Below are 23,549 nucleotides of genomic sequence, written 5' to 3' on the forward strand. Positions count from 1 at the left end.
CCGCAAACCCCGCCCCCTCCCCGCCTTCCCCCCGCCCCTCCCACCCGCGGGGGCCGCCCCGACCACCGAGTTCCGGGCCCCGGGCTCCCAGAGCGTCGCTTCCGGCGGGGCGGGCGCTTCCGGCGGGGCGGGGGCCGCGGCGCAGCGCGGCGGGGCCGGGCGGGGGCAGGAGGCGGCGGCCGCGGCCGGGCCCGAGCCCGCGGCGTCCCGGAGCCGGCCCGGTGCGGGCGGTACGTGGGGGGTGTGGGGGGGGGGGGCGAGGCCCCGGTACCGGCACCGGGCGGGCTCCGGGGCCCGGTTGTGCCGCGGGGGGGGGGCCGGGAGCGAGGCCGGGGCCTACCCGGGGGCTGCGATCGCTTCGCGGCCTCCTCCCGGTGCGGGGGCCCCGCGGCTCCCGGGGGGGTTCCGGGGCTCGGGGCGGACAAAGGGCGGCGGGGAGCGGCCGGGGGGCTCCGCGGAACGGGGGGGGAGGGGAACGGCCGAGGAGCGGGGGGGGTGGGGGGTGGGGAGGGTGAGGGGGGGGGGTGCCGGTAACGGGATGCACGGAGGCAAACGGGAACCGGCACCGGGCTGCGGGGATGGATGGGGTGCGGGGGTGCCGGGACCGGGTGCCGGTGGGGGGATGGGAGGGGGGAACGGGTGCAGGGACGGGGACGGGGGGAGGAACGGGGGTGTTGGGGCCGGGCTGAGGGCCGGGGGACACCGGCGACTTTGGGGCCGGCATCCCCGTGAGCCCCGGGGCCTCCCCGTTCGTGGCCGGGTTCCCGCTGAGCACAGCCCGCGGAAAGGCCCAGCACCGGGCACCGCGCTCCCTACGGCACCGGGAGCTGCCGGGGAGGCTGCTCGGCCCCCACCAGCCCCGCGGCTGCGGCTCCCCCAGCCCCAGCTCCGCCGCCAGCCCTCGCACCGCTGGCAGCAGCGAGTTGTGCGAAAAAAAAAAAAAATACACACAAAAAAACAAAAAAACCTTGGATTTGTGTCAGGAGATGCGAAGGTGGCATTTGGGGAGTTATTTTTAGCGGCGTTGCGTAAGGGCAGAGCAGAGCCTCTACCTCCCGGGCAGCCGTTCCCCTCCCTGCCCGCGGACGGGGCGGCCCCGCGGGCTGCCTCCCCCCCCCCAGCCCCGTCCCCTTCCATTCGGGGCCGAGGCGAGCGGCGTTTTGGCCCAGGGCTGGAATTTCCGCGGCGCGGTGCCACGGGGAGGCGGTGGCGGCGCTCAGCTCGCAGCCACGAGCGAGGGCTCCCGGCCCCATCGGGGCTCCCGGGCTTCCCCCGTGAAACAAAGGGGGGCAGAGGGGGGAGAAATCCCTCAGGGCGCCCTCCCCGACCCTCTCGAGGGGATCCACGACTCGGCCCGAGGCACACGGGGTCGTGGTGCGGGCTTTTCATCGTTTCTGCAGAGCTTTAGGGTTATTTTAGGAGTGTTGCAGAGGTGTTTTGGGAACGCAGGTTTCCCATCGTGGGGAACGGTCCCTTTGTGCGGCCAAAGACCCGGCCCTCACAGGGAGAGGGCCTCAGTGGGAGCTGGGAGGCCGGGTGCAGCCTTCCCGTTGTTCTCACCCTGCTCATTTCTCCTTCCTCTCTCTTTTTTTTTTCTCCCCGTGACCAGATCCGTCCCGCGTGGCCTCGCGACTCCTCTGCGGCAGCGGCTCTTGGCCCTCGAAGAATGACAGCTTGAGCTGTACGAGGAGGAAGGGGAAAAGATGGGCCACTGGGAGCAGCTCCCTGCAAAGAGTAACCCAGCCCCGGCCCTGCCTCTTTACTGCTTAGGGAGGAATTCTGCCGCGGAAGGTAAAAATCGGGTGGCTTTTCACCCACTTTTCTGCTCCCCTTGCGCGGGCGCCGAGTTTCTCCCCGTGCACGTGGAGCCTCAGGCACGTGAGCGGTCGGTGTCCTGTCGGTGCTTTTATGGCACGGCGCCTCCTGGGCAGGGCTTTGGGCTGCCCTCCGTGGGTATCGCTCGAGTCTCGATCGTTGGAAAGCTTTGGCTCTGGTATCGAGAGAGGCCTCGCTGGGTCTGCGTGCCTGGAGGCTGCTCGGCCGCTGCTCTGGCGCCTTCACCCGGTCACCGCTTCGAGATCCCGGCAGTGCGAGGGTTTGAGCAGGCTCAAAGGGCTCGCCTCGAGCTCTGAGGCCGTTAAGGAGCCTTTGTCTGCGGGGAAACGGCAAGATCTTCCTTAAATTCCAGAGGATAACAGGTTTCCGAGAGTCCTGCCAAACTGGCTTAAAGAACTGCCCCTGCCTGATCTCTGCAGCCCTGCTTTCACGCGGTGCTCCCCAAGAAGCCAGGCAGACACTGGAATTTCCAGCGCGCCCTCCGCAGAGGCAGCTTCCCCGGGACTCGCAGGGAAGGCGCTTCGTTAACAAAACCTCCCGGAGGACCCGGAGCGCGCGGAGGCATCGCGAAGGCTGGCAGGGAGCTGGAGGCGATGCAAAGCGGCCTCCAAAAGTTGCTCAGCTCCAGGTGGAAGCGAGCCCCGCGCTGCTCGGCGCTCCCGGCCTCCTCTGGGCTTGGTGCGGGGCCAGCTCGTGGGGCACCGGGGCTCCTGGGGGGCTCCTGGGGGGCAGCAGGAGTCCTCGCTGTTCTGCTGCGAGGTGGGGTTGTTCCCCAGCTGTGAGGAGACCTCTCGCATCCAAACGCTTCAGAGCAAAGCGTCGGGTCCCCGCTGTTAGCACGTGGCTCCTTCCACCCCTCCGGCGAAGGGAAGCCCACTGTGGCTGCCCCACGTCTGGGGGTCGCAGGGTCCTGCTCACGGTGGCGGCCGCCCCTGCTGACGGGAGGCAGGCGCGGGGCCTCGCAGCGCACGTCGGGCTCCTGCCTCCGGGATTTCGGAGGTGACTTCTTCCTCTGGCCTGGAGACACGCCGTGGGCTGCAGCAGCGAGCCGCGCCGCATTCCTCGGTGACCTGTGGGGTTTGCAGGATGTGTCAGAGCTCCAGCGACAGCGGGGGAGAGCCGGCTGTGCCAGGGCGGCTGGTGGCGCGAGCAGGAGCTGTACCCCGAGCCTCGGGACCTGGCGCGGCTCCTGCCCCGGCTGCCGGCAGGGAGGAGCTGCTGTCGCAGGCAGCTCGGGCCAGGGGACGTGTGGGGAAGTGGGGAGGGCGTTCAGAGCTCACAGCAGGAGGAGCAAAGCCTGAGATCTGTCTGCACGCATCCTGTGTGCATCCCTTCCTCCTGCCGGGCAGTGAGGTGGGGCGCGGGTCTCCCTCCCGTCCTGCTGAAGGGCTCAGGGGAGATGTGCCACGAGGGCTCCTTCCTTCCTGACACAGCGAGGTGCTGAGCTCTGGGTGCTCTCCTGGCATTCCCCGTGGGTTTTTGCCTGCTCTTTCTGCCCCTTTGGGGATCCCATGAGGGGCAGCGCGGTGCCTCCGGTTCCTGAGCCATGGATGGGCTCAGTCGGGCTGGGAGGGAAGGAGGGAAGGGAGGCAGCAGGAGCGGGGTGGGAGGCAGGGCCTGGACGTTCCCAAAGTAACAGGGGGTTTCTTTTTGAAGCCGTGGCCCCACGGCCAGCTGCCTGCTCTGAGCCCCTGTCAGAGTCGGGGCTCGCTGATTCCCGGTGTGTTTTATGGGGCTGCAGGGCTGGCAGGATCAGCCGGGTCGCTGGCACCTCGGTGCTGCGTCCAGCCCCATAAAACCAGCTGGGTGCGGGGCGCTGGTTTTATGGGTGAGCCTGACCCGGGGGGTGCGGATGATGCCTCCCCGACAGAGCGCCCCTGGCTGCTGCTTCCCAAAGGTTTTCCTCCTGCTTTCCTTCTCTCTGGATGTGGCTTTGGGTTTGCAGGGTCCCGGCTCGCAGGCGCTGCCAGCTGGCTTTGCTTTTTGGGTCATTTCATGTTATTTTTTTTTTGTGGGTGCTCCAGCACCGTGCTGCTGGCCAGGATCGGGAGATTCTGCGGGGTATGCGTGGCCCCAGTTCGGTAGGGACTGAGCATCAGGAGCCCCTCAGCACCTCCCCGTCCTTCCACCAGCTACAAAACACGACCCCAAGGTGGGATCTTGGGGCAGGGCCTGGCAGCCGAGGCGCTTTCCTGCTCTCAGACAGCCGAGGAGGATGGTTGGACCCGCTCCCTTCTGATCTCGTTTGTCTGTGTGCATTTGGGCAAAAGCTTCCTTTATTTTGGGGAAGAAGGGATATTTTTCTCAGATTTGTTTTCCTTTGGGATGTTTTTCTCTTTGGACACAAACCAGTGTCAGAGAAGAGCCACGCAGGAGGAGAAATCTTTATGGAAAGAGCTCTGAGATTGGTGCTCTCGACGCTTTTGGCTTTTAATTAAAAACGTTAGTCATTACTCGCTGTGTGCTTCGCCTGTGGCCTCTCGAATCACAACAGCAGGCGCTGAACCCGCGTGGATCGCAGCCAGCCCTCGCTGCAACCTCTGCTGAGCGGATAAAACGCTTCGAAGGAACGCCTGCACGGACAAAGGGAACACCTCCACGGGTGAGAAGCTCCAGGCCCGGGGGACGTGGATTGCTCCAGGTGTGGGTGCTGCAGCGAGGTTCTGGTCCTGCTGAAGGCCGGGGAAGCGCGGAGTTCCTGCACGAGCCTGGTGATTCCCTGGAAGCGCGGGGATAATCCTCGGAAGGATTAGGAAGCGAGAATCGGGGCGCTCGTTAGCGTTGTGTAAATCAATCACACCCAACTCCTGCTCTGTCCGTGGCCGTTCCCTCGTCCCCCACACGGAGCTTTGGGGACCGGAGGATTCCTGCGTGCGGGGCGTGAGTTGCCCCAAGCTGCACGTGCCCCGGGAGCCGGCTGCGGCAGCAATTAGGGGCTCTGTGCTGTCATTAGCGGGAGGTTAATTACACGCGTGGCGTGCAGGCAGAGCGGGTGGCTCCTGTTGGGGGTCTCAGGTCGGGCAGGTGCTGCCCTGGCCGCAGAGCCGTGCGCTCTCCTCTCTGCCAGCGTTTGTTTTATTTTATTTTATTTTATTTTGTAAGTTTGTGGCTCGTAGATGGCAGAAATTCCTGGGATAACCACGAAGCCGTGCAGGCAAGCCAAACACAAACAAAAGGGGGAGCTGCGGAGATGTGGAGGCGCAGTCGGGGCAGTGCCACAAACCCGGCCCCGCGCCTGCTGAGTTCCCTCCCCGGGGTCACCGGTGCTGAGCACGGGACGGTGCCTCTGCCACCGGACTCTGCGCCCTGTTTTGGTGCCGGGACGGTGCCTGCCCCAGCCTGCATCTCCCAGCCATAAAGCGGGCGATGAGGGAGCTGCTGGGGCCGAGAGCCCCCTGCCAGGAGCAGACGGGGCAGCCCCCGTGCTGCCCCCATGTCCCAGGTCTTTCCCCGTGCCACCAGCAGCGTCCCAGCCTCGCTCCGTGCTGCGAGCAGGGGGCAGGAGCCGCCTTCACCAGCCGCAGCCGCGGGGGCTGGCAGCCAGCTGCTGCTTTCGTTGCCTCCCTGAAGCTTTCTGGAACCTTCCCAGCCCACCTCGGAGACCCCCCAGTGTCAGCGAGGCCACCTCAGGACCCCCACAGCCCCCGGGGGATGCGCGGCGCTTCCTCGCGGCAGGGAGACCGGGAGGACCCCGGGTGGTCCCCGGGACACCCACGGCGCCGGGACAATCGCCGGAGCGGTGTCTCCACGGAGCTGCCCCCCCACACACACACATCCTTGGGCTCTTTTCTCCCCCTCCCTGCCCCTCCCCTTCGCTCTCTGGTTCTCATTTGATTTCTTTTGGCTCCCGAAGCTGATGGGGTTGGGAAGGGCGATGGAAGCGCTGCTCACGGAACAGGTTTCTTGCGAGCAATCCCGGCTGCGGAGCTGCCGTGGTGCCTGGCGGCCGTGATGTGCTGGGGGGGAGCGCTGAGAAAAGGGGCGCTGGGGACCCCCAGCACGGGCAAATCGAGGCCCATGCCCTTTGTTTGCTTTTCCTTTCTTGAGGGATTCTGGCCAGCGCTGGCCTTTCCCAGGCTTCCCTCCTCAGCCTCCAACCCCCCACGGTTGGAGGGGACGGCTGCCCTGTACCCACAGCAGGGGATTGGGGACGCCTGCCTTGCCCTGCAGCCCCCCCATTTCCCTGTGTCGGGGGGGGACAGAGCAGCACGGGTCCTTCCAGCTGCCTTCTTCATCTCCTCTTCCTCCCTCAAGGGAAGGAGCGGGCCCTGAAGGACCTGTGAGGAACATCAGAGTCCTTCTGACTTGTTGATCTCCTCTCTGATCCCGTCGGTCTCTGAGCTGGGCAGCGTGCGGAACGGGAAGCCCCCAGGGCAGGGGGTGAGCTGAGGAGGCAGACTGACAGCGGGGGATGTGGGGAAGGTCCCTGCCTTTTGCTGTAATTCGGGCCAAAGCCCTGTCCTGTCCCCAGCCTCTGCTCCCTGCCCAGCCCCGGGGAGGCCGCTGGTGCCGGGGTCGAGGAGCCGCGCGTTTGGCGAGGGCAGGAGCTCGATCTGCAGCCAGGTGTGATGACGGGCAGCAGCCTGTCACCGCCTTGCTCTCAGGGTGGGCTCGTCTGGCTTCCCAGCCAACTCCTCTGCCGTGTCTTGTTTTGGCCGTGCTGCAGAAGCTCTGGCTCCGTGGCCTGGCGTTGGCCCTTCGCGGAGCGGTGCCGAAGCTCCTTGTGCTGGTCCCTGCAGCCCGTGAATCATCCTTCGTGCTGAGCAGCTCCGCGCAAGCCGGGCTTGCTCATGGTGGTAGCCACCCGCTGCCTTCTCCGGGGCCGTCCTGCAGGTTGCTGAGCCCAGGAAGGATGAGTCCATGGCCCGGGGTCAGGTCCCTGCCTCACCTCTGGGTCTAGCAGGAGGAGCCCGGGCTTCCAGCTCCTCCTTGCTCGAGCCTCGCTGATGTTTCCAGCTCTCCTGCGCTCCTTTCCGAGCCCACAGGAGGGGGAGCGCTGGGGCAAGGCACGAGAAGAATTCGGAGGCTCCCAGGCTGGGGCAGGTGCCGACGTCGTGCTGGAGGAAGGTTTGCTGGGGCTTCTGTCTGGCAGATGGCAGGGCTGGATCTCAGGAGGCCGCGTTTCGCCCTCTGCTCCTCTTCCCGAGTGGATGTGAAGGCGGCCGCATCCTGCCCAGCTTTCTCAGGCTGGGCATCAGAGGCCTGGAGGCTGGAGCTGAAGAAAGCACATCCCTGAGGATGCTTGGGGCCGGTGGTGGCCGTGCTGGTGAGGGTCTCGTGCAGCTCCCCGTGGGCACCTGGACCCTGCACGGCCCCTCGTGGAGCTCCGGGGGGTTCAGAGCCGTGGTGACCCCGGAGCGTGGAGCCTGAGCGCTGAGCTGCAGGGGCTGGAGGCTCTCCATCGGGGGGGGGTTGGCTGCTTCTCCTCCCCCTGTGCTGTGCCCTGAGGTTCCACCTAAATGTGGGACAAAACTTGTTCATGGTGGGGGTGGCAGAGCAGGGGACGGGCTGCCTGGGGGTTCTGCAGACATCCCAACCCCCCCGGACGTGTTTCTGTGTGACCTGATCCCGGTGTTCCTGCTCCAGCAGGGGGATTGGGCTGGGTTCTCCAAGGTCCCTTCCAATCCCTAAAATTTGGGGTTCTGTGGAGCAGCCCCAGCTGCACTGTGTGGTCCCCCCCCCCCCATGGGTGGTGGTGGGGGGGTGGGGGGCAGCAGGTTGCGGGGTGCAGTGGCTCAGCGGGGAGCTGTGCTGGGCCCTCCACATCCACCTGCCCTTCCACTTGGTTCTGACCCCACGTGGAGGTGTCGGAGGCGCTGGGATGAGCAGTGCGAGCAGCTCGCCAAGAGAGGAGAGGAATTTGGGTCCCTCCTTTCCTGGGGGGAGCAGCATCCACCCCCCCAGGGGCGTGGGAAGGTTGGGGAGCAGCCGATCCTCTCCTCGGGGACCCGCTCTCCCTCCCGCCCGCAGCCGTTGATCCTGTTATCTGCAAACTGCCCCGGGGCTTCCCCACCCCAGCCTCTCAAAGGAGCCTTTTGTCTGTGCTCGCTCTGGGGAAGGGCAAAATCCCTCACACGCGGGGCTGACTTCCCTGGGGGGGGTAATTCACCTGCCTCCCCGACTCCCTGCGAGGTGATTAAAGCCCCCGCTCTGTCGCCTTATGTCTGGGGGGGGTCCCAAGGGCTGACCATTACCTGTGCCCCCCCCTTTTCGTGTCCTCCCTCTTCCAGTCCCCCAGCACCTCCCAGCAGCTCCCCAGGGCCGTGGCATCGCCTGAGCCCCTCGGCTGGGGTCTGGTGGGGTCCCCAGCGCGCTGAGCTCCTGCCGGCGACGCTGCCGTGGTGGCTGCAGAGCCTCGGAGCCTCCTCGGTCCCCCCCGTGCACCTGGCTGGCGGCTCCTTTGTGGTGGGGTGGGGACGTGGAGCTGTGGCTCTGCGTGGCCGCGACCGTTTTCTGCCGCCTTTGATGTCGGTGGGACGGGAGGGGAGGGAGGGGAGCTGTGGGGCCCTGGGGACGAGCTGCAGAGGAGCCGTAACTGCTGCTGTGCGGGGCAGAGCTCAAGGTCGCTCCGTGGCAGCACGAGGGGGCAAAGAACAGGGCCAGGATGGGGCTGTGGGGCTGGGATGGGGCTGTGGGGCTGCTCCCATTGCTGGTCCCATTGCTGCGTGCCCCCAACAGCTCTGTGGTGGGGCGGGGGGCTCCCAGCCGAGGTCACCAGGCAGCCAGGTGCCAGCAGTGCCCCCGTCCCCACGGTTCCTCTGCCACCCGGGACAGCCCAGCGCCGTGCCCAGCTTTCAGGGCTGTCCCCGTGCTGCCTCGGTGCTGCCTTCCCCTCTGCGCACCGAGCAGGGCTGTGCAAAACGAAGCACAAGCAGCAGGAAAGCTGCAGCGGGCTCAGAAGTAAGGTGTGGGGGGAGATGTAGCCCCAGCAGCGCGTCGGAACGGGCGTTCAGCACAGCACAACGGGGCTGGGGGCTCCTGCCATGCCCAGGTCTGCGGCACTGGGTGGAGAAGGCAGGGATTTGGGCACGTTGTGAGCTCCTAACCCCCCGTATTCTTCCTCCCCCTGCAGGGTTCTGGCGTCGGTGATGAGCAATGGGGTATGATGTAGCACGGTTCCAGGGGGATGTTGATGAAGACCTTATATGCCCCATCTGCAGCGGGGTCCTGGAGGAGCCAGTTCAGGTAGGTGTACATCTCCGCACGGACAGTGGCTGCTGAAAAGCCTCCGATTGCAGCCCCAGGCTTCTGGAAGTCTCGATCCACACACACACGGACGGCACCACGCACAGCGTCCGCTGAGCTCCGTGGGTCCTTCACTGTCCTGATAACGGCACGGGTAAGGAAGCAGCAGCGGGGCCAAAAGCTTCTGCGTGGACTCAGTGCCCCAGGCCCTGCCCTGCCCTTCAGGCTCCGTTTTCTGCCAGAGGCATTCCTGCAGCAGCAGAGCCGTGGCCGTGTCGAGCAGCTTGGCACCCTCTGCATGAATCCAGCCTCATTAGAAATAAAAAGGATTCAAATAGGACTAATCTGATCTGAAACTCGTGCTTGCTGCAGCTTCGTGACTCACTAATGACCCAAATCGCAGAAGCTGTGACTCGTGCAGGGCTGCCCCGCGGGGATCCCGGCGAGGCCGAGGGCTGCGTGGCGAGGCTCGAGCTGTGCCCATGGGCTGGAGCGCGCAGAGCCGCGACCTGTCGGAGCTGAAGTGGTGCTGGCACCTTCCAGCCATGGGGATCTGTGGTGTCAGAACAAGCTTTGATTTAAATAAAAATTAAAAAAAAAAAAAAAAAAGAGTGTCAGCATGTGAACACGATCACAGGCCGGCGCGCAGGAGGGAAAGTCCTGGCTTAACCAGATTTATTTAAATCTTCTTTTGAGAACGTGCTGCCTAAATCTCCCTGTTCCCAGGCTTTTCTCACACACACCGAGCAGCCTCTCGGTTGGGCACCGGCCTCCTGGAGCTGTGCAGGGGCTGCCTCTGTAGCTGGGCTCAGGACTCGCTCCTGAGCAGCCTTGAAGGCAGCAAATTCCTGGGCTCTGCCCCCCGTTTCTCCAGGTCTGAGTGACGCGGGGCTCTCCTCTGCTCCTCTCCCGGCAGGCTCCTCACTGCGAGCACGCCTTCTGCAATGCCTGCATCACCCAGTGGTTCTCCCAGCAGCAGACGTGCCCCGTGGACCGCAGCGTGGTGACGGTCGCCCACCTCCGCCCCGTCCCGCGGATCATGCGGAACATGCTCTCGAAGCTGCAGATCACTTGTGACAACGCTGTTTTCGGCTGCACGGCCGTGGTGCGGCTCGACAACCTGATGTCTCACCTCAACGACTGCGAGCACAATCCAAAGCGCCCGGTGACTTGCGAGCAGGGATGCGGGTGAGGATGGCCTCGAGGTGCTGGTGCGGTGCGGTGCTGCGGTCTCTTCCCTCCGTATGGCCCGTGCAGGAGGACAGGGGGAGGGTAGAGTGATGGTGACAGCCTTGGGAAAAGGAAAGGAAAAGGAAAAAGGGTTACGGAGCCTGGGTCTGCTCTTCAAACCCCTTTGCCCTGTGCTCACTGAGCCCTGGGGGCAGCAGGGCTGCGAAGGCCGAGGCACTGCAGAAGGATTTTGAGCCAAACCCGTTTCCTTTTAAATCTGGTTCAAAGTCCTCAGCTCTTCGGCTTGTCGCCGGGGCTTGGGTGTTGGTTGGCTTCTGGAAACTGGGTGCTGGAGCCTTTGTAAACCTGCCCAGGGCCTTTCCAGCCCGGGACAAGCTCCAGCATCAGCTCTGCTCCCTCCTACGAGTCTCTGAGATCTGGGAGCAGTGGGTGGCTGCTCTGGCCTTGCCCCTGTGCTCCCGGTGCCGATACCCTTCCCACTCCCGTGCTGTAAGCACCCAGCCGGGTGGTGGCTGCCTCCTGGCTCGGAGACGATCGGATCTCCTAGGATGGAGTTGGACAGGGTCAGGCCCATGGCTGCCAAACCCCAATCACCTGGGGGAGCAGTCCCACTGCCTGCTGGGCTGGTGCAGGTTTGTTCCCGGGGTCCTCCCCTCCTAAAGCTGCCTGCCCGGGCTTCCTGGGCCTCTTGGCAAGTCTGCAGAGATGGATTCGTTCTGGAAGTTGGTGACGTGCTTGTGCCAAGTGCTCTGGTGCGTAACTTTCCCTAATGTGGGGCCTCCACCTTTCTGTAACGCCCTGCAGCTTGGAAATGCCCAAAGATGAGCTGCCGAACCACAACTGCATCAAGCATTTGAGGTCCGTGGTGCAGCAGCAGCAGACGAGGATCGCTGAGCTGGAGAAGACCTCAGCAGAGCACAAGCACCAGCTGGCGGAGCAGGTGGGTCCGAGGGGGCCGGGGACAGCCCCGAGGTGGGACCCAAGTGCTCGTGTCCCCCCGGGAAGGGTCAGGCTCAGCCACGTGGGCAGCAGTTTGTGCACCACAAGTGATTTTGTGCCACCACAAGCAGCTTGTGCACAGCGTGCACACTGAGAGCCTCCAGCTGCGGGGAGGGAGCTGAGCCGAGGGGCAGGGGCGAGTTTAACCCCCTGCAGTGCTGGGCTCTGCTCTCCTGACCCCAGCTGCAGCGCTGATGCCTGCCCCAACCCCCGCCGTGTTCTTCCCCTCGCAGAAGCGGGACATCCAGCTGCTCAAGGCCTACATGCGAGCCATCCGCAGCGTCAACCCCAACCTGCAGAACCTGGAGGAGACCATCGAATACAACGAAATCCTGGAGTAAGTGCTGCTTCCTGCGGCTCGGGTGGGGGCTGGCTGTGACTCAGCCAGGGGAGGGGAGGCCCGCTGGGGCCAAGGAGCTGTGAGAGAAGAAAACGCTTCGTGTGCCTTCCCATCGCAGAGGCGAGGGGCAGTTTTGGGGTGTTTGTGCCGGGGAGCGGCGCAGGAGCTGTTTGCACAATCGGGTCCTGACCTTTTTTATTCTGCCACCTGCATCCTGTCCAGGAGCAGGAAGCTGCCAGATTCCTTCCTCCTTCTGAGAAAGGCAGGAGGAAGCAACTCCTTATCTGAGCCGTCCTTCCCCTCCCTCCTGGGAGGGAGAAAGGGCTCTGCTCGACAAAGCTGAATGCCGCAGCTGGCTCCCGTTTTGGGGTGAGAACGGAGGGAATTGGAGCTGGCAACCCCCCTCCACCCAGCTCCTGAGGGCGGAGCAGAGCGGGGCCAGAGCAGCTCCTCGGTTTCGGCGGCGCTGACGCTTTGTCCCCGCGTCTGTCCCCAGGTGGGTGAACTCCCTGCAGCCCGCCCGGGTGACGCGGTGGGGCGGCATGATCTCCACGCCGGACGCCGTGCTGCAGGCTGTCATCAAGCGCTCGCTGGTGGAGAGCGGCTGCCCCACGTCCATCATCAACGAGCTGATCGAGAACGCCCACGAGCGGAACTGGCCGCAGGGCCTGGCCACGCTGGAGACGCGCCAGATGAACCGGCGCTACTACGAGAACTATGTGGCCAAGCGCATCCCCGGCAAGCAGGCCGTGGTGGTGATGGCCTGCGAGAACCAGCACATGGGCGAGGACATGGTGCTGGAGCCGGGACTGGTGATGATCTTCGCCCACGGAGTGGAGGAAATCTGAAGGACTCGGGAAGAGAAACGCTCCGTGCTGCCGAGGGAGAGGAGGGGGAAGGTGGCGAGGCAGAGACTGGGGGGCAGCGGGTCCCAGCCGCTGGGGTCCCCCGCTCACAGACGCGGTTTGTTAGGGCACCGCTCCCTCCACCCTCTTGCTCCCCAGCCGAAATGATTAAACGCCCCTGGTAAATGCTACTTAAACACTTGGCCCAGCAGCGACCACACCGTGCAGCCCATCCGTCTTTGCCCCTTGCAGATCAGCGTTCCCCATTCCGTGGCTCTCGGGGGGAAGAGAGAAGGAGCAACCTCCCCCAAATAACTGCTGCCCCCCCCCCCCGGGGTGGGAACACCGCCCCCCTGGCTCCGTGTGCCGTGGCTGTGGTGCTGTGGACGGTGGCAGCTCTCACGTAGCCGCTGCCTCGATCCTCCTCGGGCTTCATCTCCCTCTCCGCATTTTTTCCTCCGTGCTCAGAAGTGTCCCTGTTGCTGTGCTGCTGGCCTGGCCTCCTGCCCCCCCCCGACCACGCCGTACCTGGGGGGCAAATCTGGCGGGGAGAGGGGCAGAGGGGGGAGAACCTGCCCCGGGCATGGACTGAGCTGCCCCCATGCCCCCCACAGCCCCCCCGGGCCCTGCCCTTCCAGCTCTCCTCCAGCCTGGCCCCCCCGTGATCCCGCAGCCCCCTGGCACCCGGGGGGGCTCCCACCCTCTCGCTGCCCCCACCCATGGGTGCTCAGCTCGGCTTCCTCCGCTGTTGCTGGTGTTTGCGGACACTCGTGATTGTGGTTCTGTATTTTTTTTTGTACTTCTCGCCCTTTTCTTGTTTGTATCCCCCCCCCACCCCCCCAACCCCCTCCTATTTCATTTTTGAAGTACCGCGGACGGGCCCCTCAGCCCCTGGTTTCGTTTACTTGTTGGGAATTTAATTTATTTGCATCCGTTTCGTTGGTTTTTTACGCTCCTTTCTCCTCCCGTGCCGGGGGGGGCAGGGCCGGGCCCCATCCCCAATAAAGGCCGTTCTGGTTGCTGTACCCGTGGGCTCGGGGTCTCCGTCCGCTCCCGGGGGTCCCAAACTCCGCACCCAGCCCCCTACCGGGGGGGGGCTTCCCCTGCCCCGACCCCGGCACCCCCGGGGGTCTGGGGGCTGCCCCCCCCCGTGCTGGGCTCCGGTAACCCCCCAGCCCCCCCCCCAGGGCCTGATCTCGGCGCCGTTGCCCCCTCCGTTAAAAAAAGGGGATGGGGGGGTGGGAGCCCCCCCCCGGGTGTCCCCGAGCCCCCCCCGGTGCCGTTGGCGCGGGGCTCGCGGCCCCACCGCAAAAGCAGCGCTCGCGTCACGGACAGGATTCGAACCTGTGCGGGGAAACCCCATTGGATTTCGAGTCCAACGCCTTAACCACTCGGCCACCGTGACTCCCGCGCCTCCCTCCGCCTCCCTCCGCCTAGACCCGGCCCGGAGCCGCCAACCGGCCCCGCCCGGCCCCGGCCCCGGCCCCGGGACCCCCGATCCGCCCCACGCCGCCCCGGGGCTCTCCCCCCCGCCCCCCCTGTCCCCGCTCGTTGTCCCCCGTGGGCCCGCAGGGGGCGCAGCCGGGACACGGCCCTGCAGGGGGCGCCGCGGCCGCGCCGGTACCGAGCGGGCGGGGGGGGGGGGAGCGGGAGGGGGCGGGGCAAGGCTGCGCACTTTGCGGCCGGTAGGGCTCCGGGCGGCCACTACGCACTTTGCGTCCGGTAGGGTTCCGTACAGTCATTACGCACTTTGCGTCCAGCAAGGGACAGCGCAGGCTCTACGCACTTTGCGTCCGGTAGGAGGCAGTGCAGCGCTACGCACTTTGCGGCCGGTAGGGGGCGGTGCAGTCACTACGCACTTTACGTCCAGCAGGGGGCAGTACATCCCCTACGCACTTTGCGCCCAGCAGGCGGCGGTACGTCCCCTGCGCACTTTACGTCCAGTAGGCGGCAGTACAGCTACGCACTTTGCGCCCGGCAGGCGGCGGTACAGCTACGCACTTTCCGCCCAGCAGTGCTACGCACTTTGCGCCCAGCAGGCGGTAGCACTGCTGCGCACTTTACGCCCAGCAGGCGGCGGTACAGCTACGTACTTTACGTCCATCTGGCGGCAGCACAGCTACGCACTTTACGCCCAGCAGCGCTACGCACTTTACGTCCAGCAGTCTGTGGTGCGTCCCTACGCACTTTGCGCCCAGCAGGCGGCAGCACAGCTACGCACTTTGCGCCCAGCAGCGCTACGCACTTTACGCCCAGCAGGCGGCAGCACAGCGCTACGTAGTTTGCGCCCAGCAGGCGGCAGTACAGCTACGCAGTTTGCGCCCGGCAGCGCTACGCACTTTACGCCCAGCAGGCGGCGGTGCAGCTACGCACTTTGCGCCCAGCAGCGCTACGCACTTTGCGTCCAGCAGGCGGCGCTACCGGCGCGGCGCGGCCGTGGTGGCGGCGGGGAGCGGCGCGGCGGGGAGCGGCCCGGCCCGCTGGAAGATGGCGGTGCGGAAGAAGGACGGCGGCCCCAACGTCAAGTACTACGAGGCCTCGGACACCGTCAGCCAGTTCGACAACGTGCGGCTGTGGCTCGGCAAGAACTACAAGAAGGTAGCGCGGGGGCGGCGGCCGCGGGCCCGGCCTGTCACGGCCCCGCCGCCCCCCGGGCCCGGCTCGGCGGGAGGCCCCGGCTGCGGCCCGCGGCGGGGCCGTGACCACCCCCCCCCGCCCCCCCGTTTCCCCCCCCCAGTACATCCAGGCCGAGCCCCCCACCAACAAGTCGCTGTCGAGCCTGGTGGTGCAGCTGCTGCAGTTCCAGGAGGAGGTGTTCGGGAAGCACGTCAGCAACGCGCCCCTCACCAAGCTGCCGGTGAGCCCCCGCCGCACAAAGGCGGCCCCCCCCCGCCCGGGACCCCCCCCACACCTCCCCGCCCCTTCCCTCAGCCCCCGGGCACGGCCCCCCCCCGGCAGCGGGGACGGGGACGGCGCCTCCGTGACCGTGGGCTGCGGCCCGGGGACACGGGGAGGGCGGCTGGGGACACGGGGACACCGGGATTTGGGGATGTGGGGACGTGGGGACGGTGCCCCCCTGCCCCCGGGAGCACCACGGCGGGGGGGCGACACCGGGAACAGGGGCAGCGCCTCGGGGGCCTGGGGACAGAAACCCAGGGACAATGGCCTTGGTATGGCCAGTGCCAGGTACAGGGACCCTAACCCCACGCAGGGACCCTGGCCCCACACGGGGACGATGCCCCGCTGAGGGTCTGTGCCCCAGCAGCCCGGGGCCAGCCCCCCGCTGACCCCGGGGCCGTGCCCTGCCTGGCAGCTGCCCCCCACCTGGGACAGCGCCAGACCGCAGACAGCGCCCCGCTGACCCAGGGCCAGCCCGCCAGCACAGGGGCTTTTTGGCAGCCCCCCCCCAGCCCCCAACCCAGCATCCACATCACAGCCCCAGTGACCCAGGGCCGGCGCCCCCGATGCGCCGGTGACAGCTCCCGGTGCCCCGGGCTGTCCCGTGCACCCCCCCCCGACCCCTCTCCTCCCGTTACAGATCAAATGCTTCTTGGATTTCAAGGCGGGGGGAGCCCTGTGCCACATCCTGGCAGCCGCCTATAAGTTCAAGAGCGACCAAGGATGGTGAGCACCCACCGCGCCCCATTGGGGGGGGCTGGGAGTGGGAGTGGGCTGGGTGGGAGCTGTGGGGTCTGGGTGGGGGGGGGGGGACAGAGCTTTTATCCCCTCTTTGGGAGCACCGGGGGTTGCCCCAGCTCGGTGGCTGCCTGGGCTGGGCTGTGCGTAGGGCTCCCACCTCTGTGAGCAGGTGCTGGGGGATGTCCCCCCCACCAGCCACGGAGCCCTGGGGGGGGTTCAGGCCCCCCCCCCCCGCCAGGCAGGCTGCGGCTGGCTGACGAGGAGACCGGAGCTGTGGCTTTCATGAGAGTCGCTCTTTTCTTCCAATAAGGCGGCGTTTCGATTTCCAGAATCCCTCGCGGATGGATCGCAACGTGGAGATGTTCATGACCATCGAGAAATCCCTGGTGCAGGTAAGGGGGTGCTTCCCCTCCCAGCCCCTCCCCCGGAGATCCCCCCCCACCCCAAGTCTGCCCCCATCCCGCTCAACGCTTTGCTCTTCATCCCCAGAACAACTGCCTGGCCCGGCCCAACATCTTCCTGCACCAGGAGATTGAGCCCAAGCTGCTGAGCAAGCTGAAGGACATCGTCAAGAGGCACCAGGTCGGTGGCAGCGCTGGGGTGGGGGGGGGCCCATCCGAGGCTGCGTCGCGGTGCTCAGCCCTGCGCTCCCCCCTCCTTGCAGGGCACCGTGACCGAGGACAAGAGCAACGCGTCCCACGTCGTCTGCCCCGTCCCCGGGAACCTGGAGGAAGGTGGGTGCGAGCCTGGGGGGCTCAGAACTGATGGGGGAACATCGGGGGGGGCAGTGCTGGGGGCTGGGCTGTGCCTGGCCACCGGGGCAGCTCCCCCAGGGGCAGTCGGAGCCGTGGTGGGGGCCGTGCCCAGCACCGTGCCCTCTGCCTGTGCCTTGTAGAGGAGTGGGTCCGGCCGGTCATGAAGCGAGACAAGCAGGTGCTGCTGCACTGGGGCTACTACCCCGACAGGTGAGGGGGTCCCGGAGGGGTCCCGGGGAGCCACCGCTCCGTGCTGGGGCTGGGGGACGTGGCCGCAGCCTGATGGGACGTCCCCGCTCACCCCCTGCCCCTGCACCCGCAGCTACGACACCTGGATCCCGGCCAACGAGATCGAGGCCTCCGTGGAGGACGCCCCGACACCGGAGAAACCCCGCAAGGTGATGGGGACCCCCAGGCCCAGCTGGTGGCTGTGGATGGACCCCCCCCCATCCCCTGCCCACCCTGGGGGTCACCGATCCATCCGGGCCCCGCCCGCAGGTCCATGCCAAGTGGATCCTGGACACGGACACCTTCAACGAGTGGATGAACGAGGAGGACTACGAGGTGACCGACGAGAAGAGCCCCGTGGCCCGCAGGAAGAAGATCTCGGCCAAGACACTGACGGATGAGGTCAGAGCGGGGCGGCTGCCCCCGGGGGACGCACGGGGAGGGGGCTCTGCCCTGGGGGTGCAGTGTGGGGATCCCAGCCCTGTGCCTCGTGATCCCTGCGTCCTCCACAGGTGAACAGCCCCGACTCGGACCGGCGGGACAAGAAGGGAGGCAACTACAAGAAGAGGAAGCGCTCGCCCTCGCCCTCGCCCACCCCAGAGGCCAAAAAGAAGAACGCTAAGAAGGGGTGAGCCTGGGGGGGCAACGGGGCCGGATTCAGCCCCAGGGCAGAGGCTGTGGGAGCCCAGCTGTGGTGCTGATGGGGCCGGGGGGCTCTGGCTTTCACAGACCCTCCACCCCCTACAACAAGTCCAAGCGCGGGCACCGCGAGGAGGAGCAGGAGGACCTGACGAAGGACATGGACGAGCCCTCGCCCGTCCCCAACGTGGAGGAGGTCACCCTGCCCAAAACAGGTCAGGGCCGGGGCTGGCAGTGTCCCCACGGGGCCGTGCCTGTCCCAGCGCCCCGGCGCTCAGCACCTCCTCCCTCTGCTGCAGTCAACACCAAGAAGGACTCGGAGTCTGCGCCCGTCAAGGGGGGCACCATGACAGACCTGGGTGAGTCTGAGCCCCTCGGGCTGGGCGCTGCGGCCAGTCCCTGGTGCTGCCACACCGGCGGTGCCCAAAACTGCCCCCGTGTCCTCTCTTCCAGATGAGCAGGAGGACGAGAGCATGGAGACAGCCGGCAAGGTGAGGCCACGGGGCTGTGCCAGCCCTCGGTGACAGCAGCCCCGTGAGGTCTCTTTTCCCTGCCCAAGGGACCCTTTTCCCTTCTCCAAGGACCATGCTCCCCACTCCAGAAATAGGGTCATCGCTGTAGGATGGTCACCTCTTTTGTGCCTTTTCTGGGGACAAAAAGGCCCCGTTTGCTGGCGTATTAGAGGGTGTGCAGAGGAAGGCCACAAAACTGATCCTGGGGCTGGAGCAGCTGTCCTCTGACGAGGGGCTGGGGTTGTGCAGCCTGGAGAAGAGAAAGTTCTGGGAGGGCCCTGTAGCAGGGGGCTTATAGGGAAGGTGGTATAAGGCTTTTCCCCAAGGTCTGTAGTGATAGGATGAGGGGAAATGGCTTCAAAAGGAAAGGTTAGATGGGGGTTAGGTGTGAGAAATGGATCTGTTACTGGAGCTGGTTGTGGCTGCCCCCTCCTGGCAAGTGCTCGAGGCCAGGCTGGCCGGGGCTGTGGGCAGCTCAGCTCGTGGGAGGGGGCCCTGTGCGTGGAGGGGGGGCTTCAAACCAGGTCCTTAAGATCCCGTCCACCCCAAACCATGCTGTGGACCCCATCCCCATCCCGTGCTCGGTGAGGGCGCGAAGGAGGGGTCGGGGCCCTTTGCCCACGTGGCGCCGGTGTCCCGCAGGACGAGGAGGAGAACGGCACCGGCAGCAAGGGGGAGCAGGCCAAGAACCCCGACCTGCACGAGGACAACGTGACGGAGCAGACCCACCACATCATCATCCCCAGCTACGCCGCCTGGTTCGACTACAACAGGTACGGGGCGCCCCGAGGCCGCGGCCGGTGCCCCGCTGCCAGCCCCGCGCGGTGCCAGCCCCTCCCCGTGCCTCCCCCTTGCAGCGTCCACGCCATCGAGCGCCGAGCCCTGCCCGAGTTCTTCAACGGCAAGAACAAGTCCAAGACGCCCGAAATGTGAGGCCGAGCCCCCCCGCCCCGTCCCTCGGTGCCTCCCCCCGGCCCCACGCCGTGCTCACGGCCCCCTCCCTGCCGCAGATACCTGGCCTACCGCAACTTCATGATCGACACGTACCGCCTGAACCCGCAGGAGTACCTCACCTCCACCGCCTGCCGCCGCAACCTGGCGGGCGACGTCTGTGCCATCATGCGGTGCGTTTGGCCCCCGCCGCACGCGGCTCGGCCCGCGGCAGCCGCCCCCTCCCCAACCTCTGAGCCCCCCCCCCACACTCCCCTTTTTTCCTCCTCTGCAGGGTCCACGCCTTCCTGGAGCAGTGGGGCCTCATCAACTACCAGGTGGACGCCGAGAGCCGGCCCACCCCCATGGGCCCCCCGCCCACCTCTCATTTCCACGTCCTGGCCGACACCCCCTCGGGGCTGGTGCCGCTGCAGCCCAAGACACCCCAGGTGGGTGCGCAACGAGGGTCCCCCGCTGCCTCCGCGTCCCGTCCGCCTTCCCCGGTCCCCGTGGGGGGGGTGTTGGGGGGGTTAGGGTTGGGGTTTTGAGCGGGGCTGGGGGGGGGGGGGCCTGAGCACAGCTTTGTCTGTGCCTCAGGGCCGGCAGAGCGACGGCGACGCCAAGACGGGCCGCAAGAGCAAAGAGATCGAAGACCTCGTCACCGAGACGGTGAAAGGGAAGCCGGAGCTGGTAGGCGGCTGCATGGGGCCCGTCCCCCCGCCGCTGGCCGAGGAAGGCTCCTTCCCTCCTCCCCCTCGCGCCCCGCATGCCGCCCTGCCCTGGGGAGCAGGGACGCGGGGGGGACACCGTGACGAGACGGGGCACTGCGGCGTCTCCAGGGAGGGACGGGGATGGGGAGGGGGGGGGGGAGCTGCGTCCTCTCGGGCCTGCCGCCCCCCCGGCCGTGCCCCCAACGTCCCCTCTCCTCCCCAGCAGCAGACCTCGGCCTCGCAGCAGATGCTGAACTTCCCCGACAAGAGCAAGGAGAAGCCGGCCGACATGCAGAACTTCGGCCTCCGCACTGACATGTACACCAAGAAGAACGTCCCCTCCAAGGTGGGGGCCCCGGCCCCTTCCCTGCTCCCTCCCTGTGCCCCCACCCCGCCGCTCACCCCCCTCTTTCACCCCCACAGAGCAAAGCTGCCGCCAGCGCCACGCGGGAGTGGACGGAGCAGGAGACGCTGCTGCTGCTGGAGGTGAGCCAGGGATCTGGGAAGGGGTCCCGGGGAGGAGGGAGCGTTGGTAACAGGGCCACCCAGCCCCGCTGAGCCCCCCCGCCCCACCCCGTAGGCCCTGGAGATGTACAAGGACGACTGGAACAAGGTGTCGGAGCACGTGGGCAGCCGGACGCAGGACGAGTGCATCCTGCACTTCCTGCGGCTGCCCATCGAGGACCCCTACCTGGAGGACTCGGAGGCGTCCCTGGGGCCCCTGGCCTACCAGCCCATCCCCTTCAGCCAGTCCGGCAACCCCGTCATGAGCACCGTCGCCTTCCTGGCCTCCGTCGTCGACCCCCGTGTCGCCTCCGCCGCCGCCAAATCGGCGCTGGGTAATGCGGTCGCGTCCCTGCAGGGGTCGGAGCCCGGGGGGGCCGTCGGCCGTGGTTTTAGGGGCACGAGACCCCCCCCCAGGGCGGTGAAGGCAAGAGGGGGCCGAGCACTGCCAGAGAACGGGCGGCACGGCACGGGGCCGCGGGCGGTGATGGGGAGCTGGGACATGGGACACGGGACGAGTCCCCCCACACCTCCGGGAGGGGCTGTGCGGTGCCAAGGAGCGGGGCTGGCTCTTGGGGGGGGGGCTCAGCCCCCCGCTGATGGGTGGCATCGCGCTGCTCCGGCAGAGGAGTTCTCCAAGATGAAGGAGGAGGTGCCCACGGCGCTGGTGGAGGCGCACGTCCGCAAGGTGGAGGAGGCGGCCAAGGTGACGGGCAAAGCCGACCCCGCGTTCGGGCTGGAGAGCAGCGGCATCGCCGGCACCACCTCCGACGAGCCCGAGCGGATAGGTACTGCCTGGGGGTGCTGGGGGGGCTCTGTGCAATGGGTTTTTGGCATGGGGGGGGCTCACCCTGTGCCTGTGTCCCCAGAGGAGAGCGGCACGGAGGAGGCGCGGGCAGAGGCGCAGCCGGCGGAGGAGAAGAAGGAGGCGAAGGTAGCGGGGCTGGGGGCGCAGGGTGGGGCCCTGCTGGAGGTTGGAAATTGGGGGGGCAAACAGCCGGGTCTGGTCCCTTCCCCAGGAGCCCCGGGATGGCACTGCCGAGGAGGAGGTGAAGGAGAAACTGGGGGACATGGCCAAGAAGGAGGAGGAGAAGGGCAAGGAGCCGGAGGGTGAGAAGGAGTCGGACAAGGGCGACAGTGATGGCACAGGTGAGAGGAGGCCTGGCCTGGCAGGGGGTGCAGAGCCCCCCCCAGCCACCCCTCACTGACCACCCCTGCCCCCTGCAGGGGACCTGGAGAAGGAGAAGGAGGCGAAGGAGGCTCAGGACGAGGTGCCCAAGGAGCCACCGGAGCCCGAGGCCGAGCGCAAGGCGAAGGTGGAGCGGGACATCGGCGAGGGGAACCTCTCCACCGCCGCCGCTGCCGCGCTGGCTGCAGCTGCTGTGAAGGCCAAGGTGCGGGTTGGGGGCTTTCGGGGGGGGCTGTGTGTGTGTGTGGGGGGGGTTTCCTGCAGGTGCTGACCCCCACCCCATCCCCTCAGCACCTGGCGGCCGTGGAGGAGCGTAAGATCAAGTCGCTGGTGGCGCTGCTGGTGGAGACGCAGATGAAGAAGCTGGAGATCAAGCTGCGGCACTTCGAGGAGCTCGAGACCATCATGGACCGGGAGCGCGAGGCGGTGAGCAGGGCGCAGACCTTGAGCATCCCCCCCACACACACCCTGGCAGCCTCTGCTGACCCCCCCCGTGCCTCCCCGTAGCTGGAATACCAGCGGCAGCAGCTGCTGGCGGACCGCCAGGCCTTCCACATGGAGCAGCTGAAGTACGCGGAGATGCGCGCCCGCCAGCAGCACTTCCAGCACCTGCAGCAGCAGCAGCAGCAGCAGCCGCCCCCCCTGCCGCCGGGGGCTCAGCCCCTGCCCGCCACCGGCACCCCCCTGGCCCCCGCCGCCCACCCTCTGGGCGCGCCGCCCGCCCCCGCCATGGTGGCCCCCGCTGAGCCCGGGGGGCAGCCGCTGCCCGGGGCCCCCCCGCCGCAGCCACCCCCGCCGCCGGGCGCCCCGCAGCCTGGCCCGGCCATCCCACACGGTGAGCGGGGTGCCGAGGGGGTGGGTGGGTGGCTGGGGGGGGGGTCTCAGCCCTGATGGTTTCCCCCCCCATTCCCCAATTTCATGCTCTCGCCATCTACCTGAAGGAAAGGTGGGGGGAGCTGGGCGGGGGGGGCTGCAGATGGTGAGGGATGGGAGGAGAGGGAATGGCCTCAGGTGGTGCCGGGGGAGGTTTGGGTTGGGAATGGGGAGGCAGTTTTTAGGGAGGGGGGGGGGTGTTGGAACGGGCTGCCCAGGGTGGGGGTGTCCCTGCCCCTGCCCCTGTTCCTGGGGGACGTTCAAGGAAAGCCTGGACCTGCTGCCTGGGTGACGGTGGTGGCAGGGGGAGGGTTGGCCCAGGTGATCCTAAAGTCCTTCCCTTAACGTCTCCCTGCTCTCCCGCAGCCCCGGCGCCGTTCCCCGGGCAGCAGCCGCCGTCCCAGAGCCTGGCTGGGAGCCTCGGTGGCAGCGGCCACCCCGCCGTGCCCGGTAATGCGCCCGCGGCCCTGCCCTTCGGATTGCCTCCATCCGCCATCCCATTTAGCATGGCTAACCCCCTAGCCGAGTCCATCGGGGCCACCTTCCCCGCTAACCCGCCCGCCCTCCCGCTGCATGGGGCCCTGGCCAGCAGCATGCCGCCCGGGGGGCTGCCCCCCCCGCCTAACCCACCCGGCCTGGCCCTGCCGCACCTCGCGGGGGGCTCGGCCGCCGCGCACAGCCCCGCCATCGTGGCCGCCGTGCAGGGAAGCCTCCTTCCCAACCCCGGCCTCCTCGCAGGTGAGACATTGGGGGGGTGGGGGGCTTCGGGGGGGACGGGGGGGGTCACTCACGGCGGGGAGGGATCCCCACACCCATGCGCATCGGGCTGGAGCAGGGCGGGGGGGGCCTCGCTCAAACCTTCTCATGGGCGGTGGGCTACGCGGTGCGCTCGCACCCCTCCCTGTGTCGCCCCCCAGGTGTGACCCCCCCCCCCCCCCTTTTTCCTTTCCTTTTCTCTCCGTGCAGATCAAGGCCCCCCCCTGCAGACGGACCCCATCGCGCCCAGCCCCAGCACGGCCACCCCCGTCCCCCCCACGCAGTGAGCCCCCCCCCGGGGCCGAGGACGCTGCACCCCGCGCCCCCCCGCCGCAGGCCCGGGGAGACCGGCCCCTCCCGCCCCCGCAAGACCCCAGAGGAAGCCCCCCCACCCCACCCCCCCGCTTTGGTATTTTTT

The 23,549-nt window shown here is 67.3% G+C and overlaps 2 protein-coding genes across 6 annotated transcripts; both read left to right on the top strand.

Annotated features, from left to right (window-relative positions):
• The first annotated feature begins 72 nt into the window (after positions 1–72).
• Positions 73–13,421, top strand: RNF41 (ring finger protein 41). The gene is made up of 7 exons (XM_082781335.1): positions 73–230; positions 1,610–1,791; positions 8,909–9,021; positions 9,938–10,209; positions 11,017–11,152; positions 11,445–11,548; positions 12,048–13,421. The coding sequence occupies exons 3-7, from the start codon at positions 8,932–8,934 to the stop codon at positions 12,397–12,399; spliced, it is 954 nt and encodes a 317-aa protein (XP_082637461.1). The 5' UTR covers positions 73–230; positions 1,610–1,791; positions 8,909–8,931; the 3' UTR covers positions 12,400–13,421.
• A 1,396-nt stretch (positions 13,422–14,817) lies between these two features.
• Positions 14,818–23,549, top strand: SMARCC2 (SWI/SNF related BAF chromatin remodeling complex subunit C2). Of its 5 annotated transcripts, XM_082781292.1 has the most exons (29): positions 14,819–14,994; positions 15,134–15,253; positions 15,935–16,020; positions 16,346–16,427; positions 16,525–16,617; positions 16,700–16,769; positions 16,931–17,000; positions 17,113–17,188; positions 17,289–17,420; positions 17,531–17,646; positions 17,748–17,872; positions 17,957–18,016; positions 18,111–18,148; positions 18,812–18,942; positions 19,027–19,098; positions 19,180–19,293; positions 19,395–19,548; positions 19,697–19,789; positions 20,036–20,155; positions 20,233–20,295; positions 20,390–20,648; positions 20,940–21,101; positions 21,183–21,247; positions 21,333–21,462; positions 21,541–21,707; positions 21,794–21,928; positions 22,010–22,337; positions 22,742–23,113; positions 23,342–23,548. In XM_082781292.1, exons 1-29 carry the CDS (start codon positions 14,884–14,886, stop codon positions 23,416–23,418), a joined length of 3,621 nt encoding a protein of 1,206 aa, XP_082637418.1. In that variant the 5' UTR covers positions 14,819–14,883; the 3' UTR covers positions 23,419–23,548. The 5 variants fall into 5 exon arrangements, with proteins under 5 accessions (XP_082637417.1, XP_082637418.1, XP_082637421.1 ...); XM_082781291.1 differs by having other exon boundaries at positions 14,818–14,994; positions 20,940–21,247; positions 23,342–23,549; XM_082781295.1 differs by having other exon boundaries at positions 20,940–21,247; positions 22,742–22,825.

The sequence above is a fragment of the Aythya marila genome (assembly GCF_965140915.1).
Source record: "Aythya marila genome assembly, chromosome: 30".
Lineage (NCBI taxonomy): Eukaryota > Metazoa > Chordata > Aves > Anseriformes > Anatidae > Aythya > Aythya marila.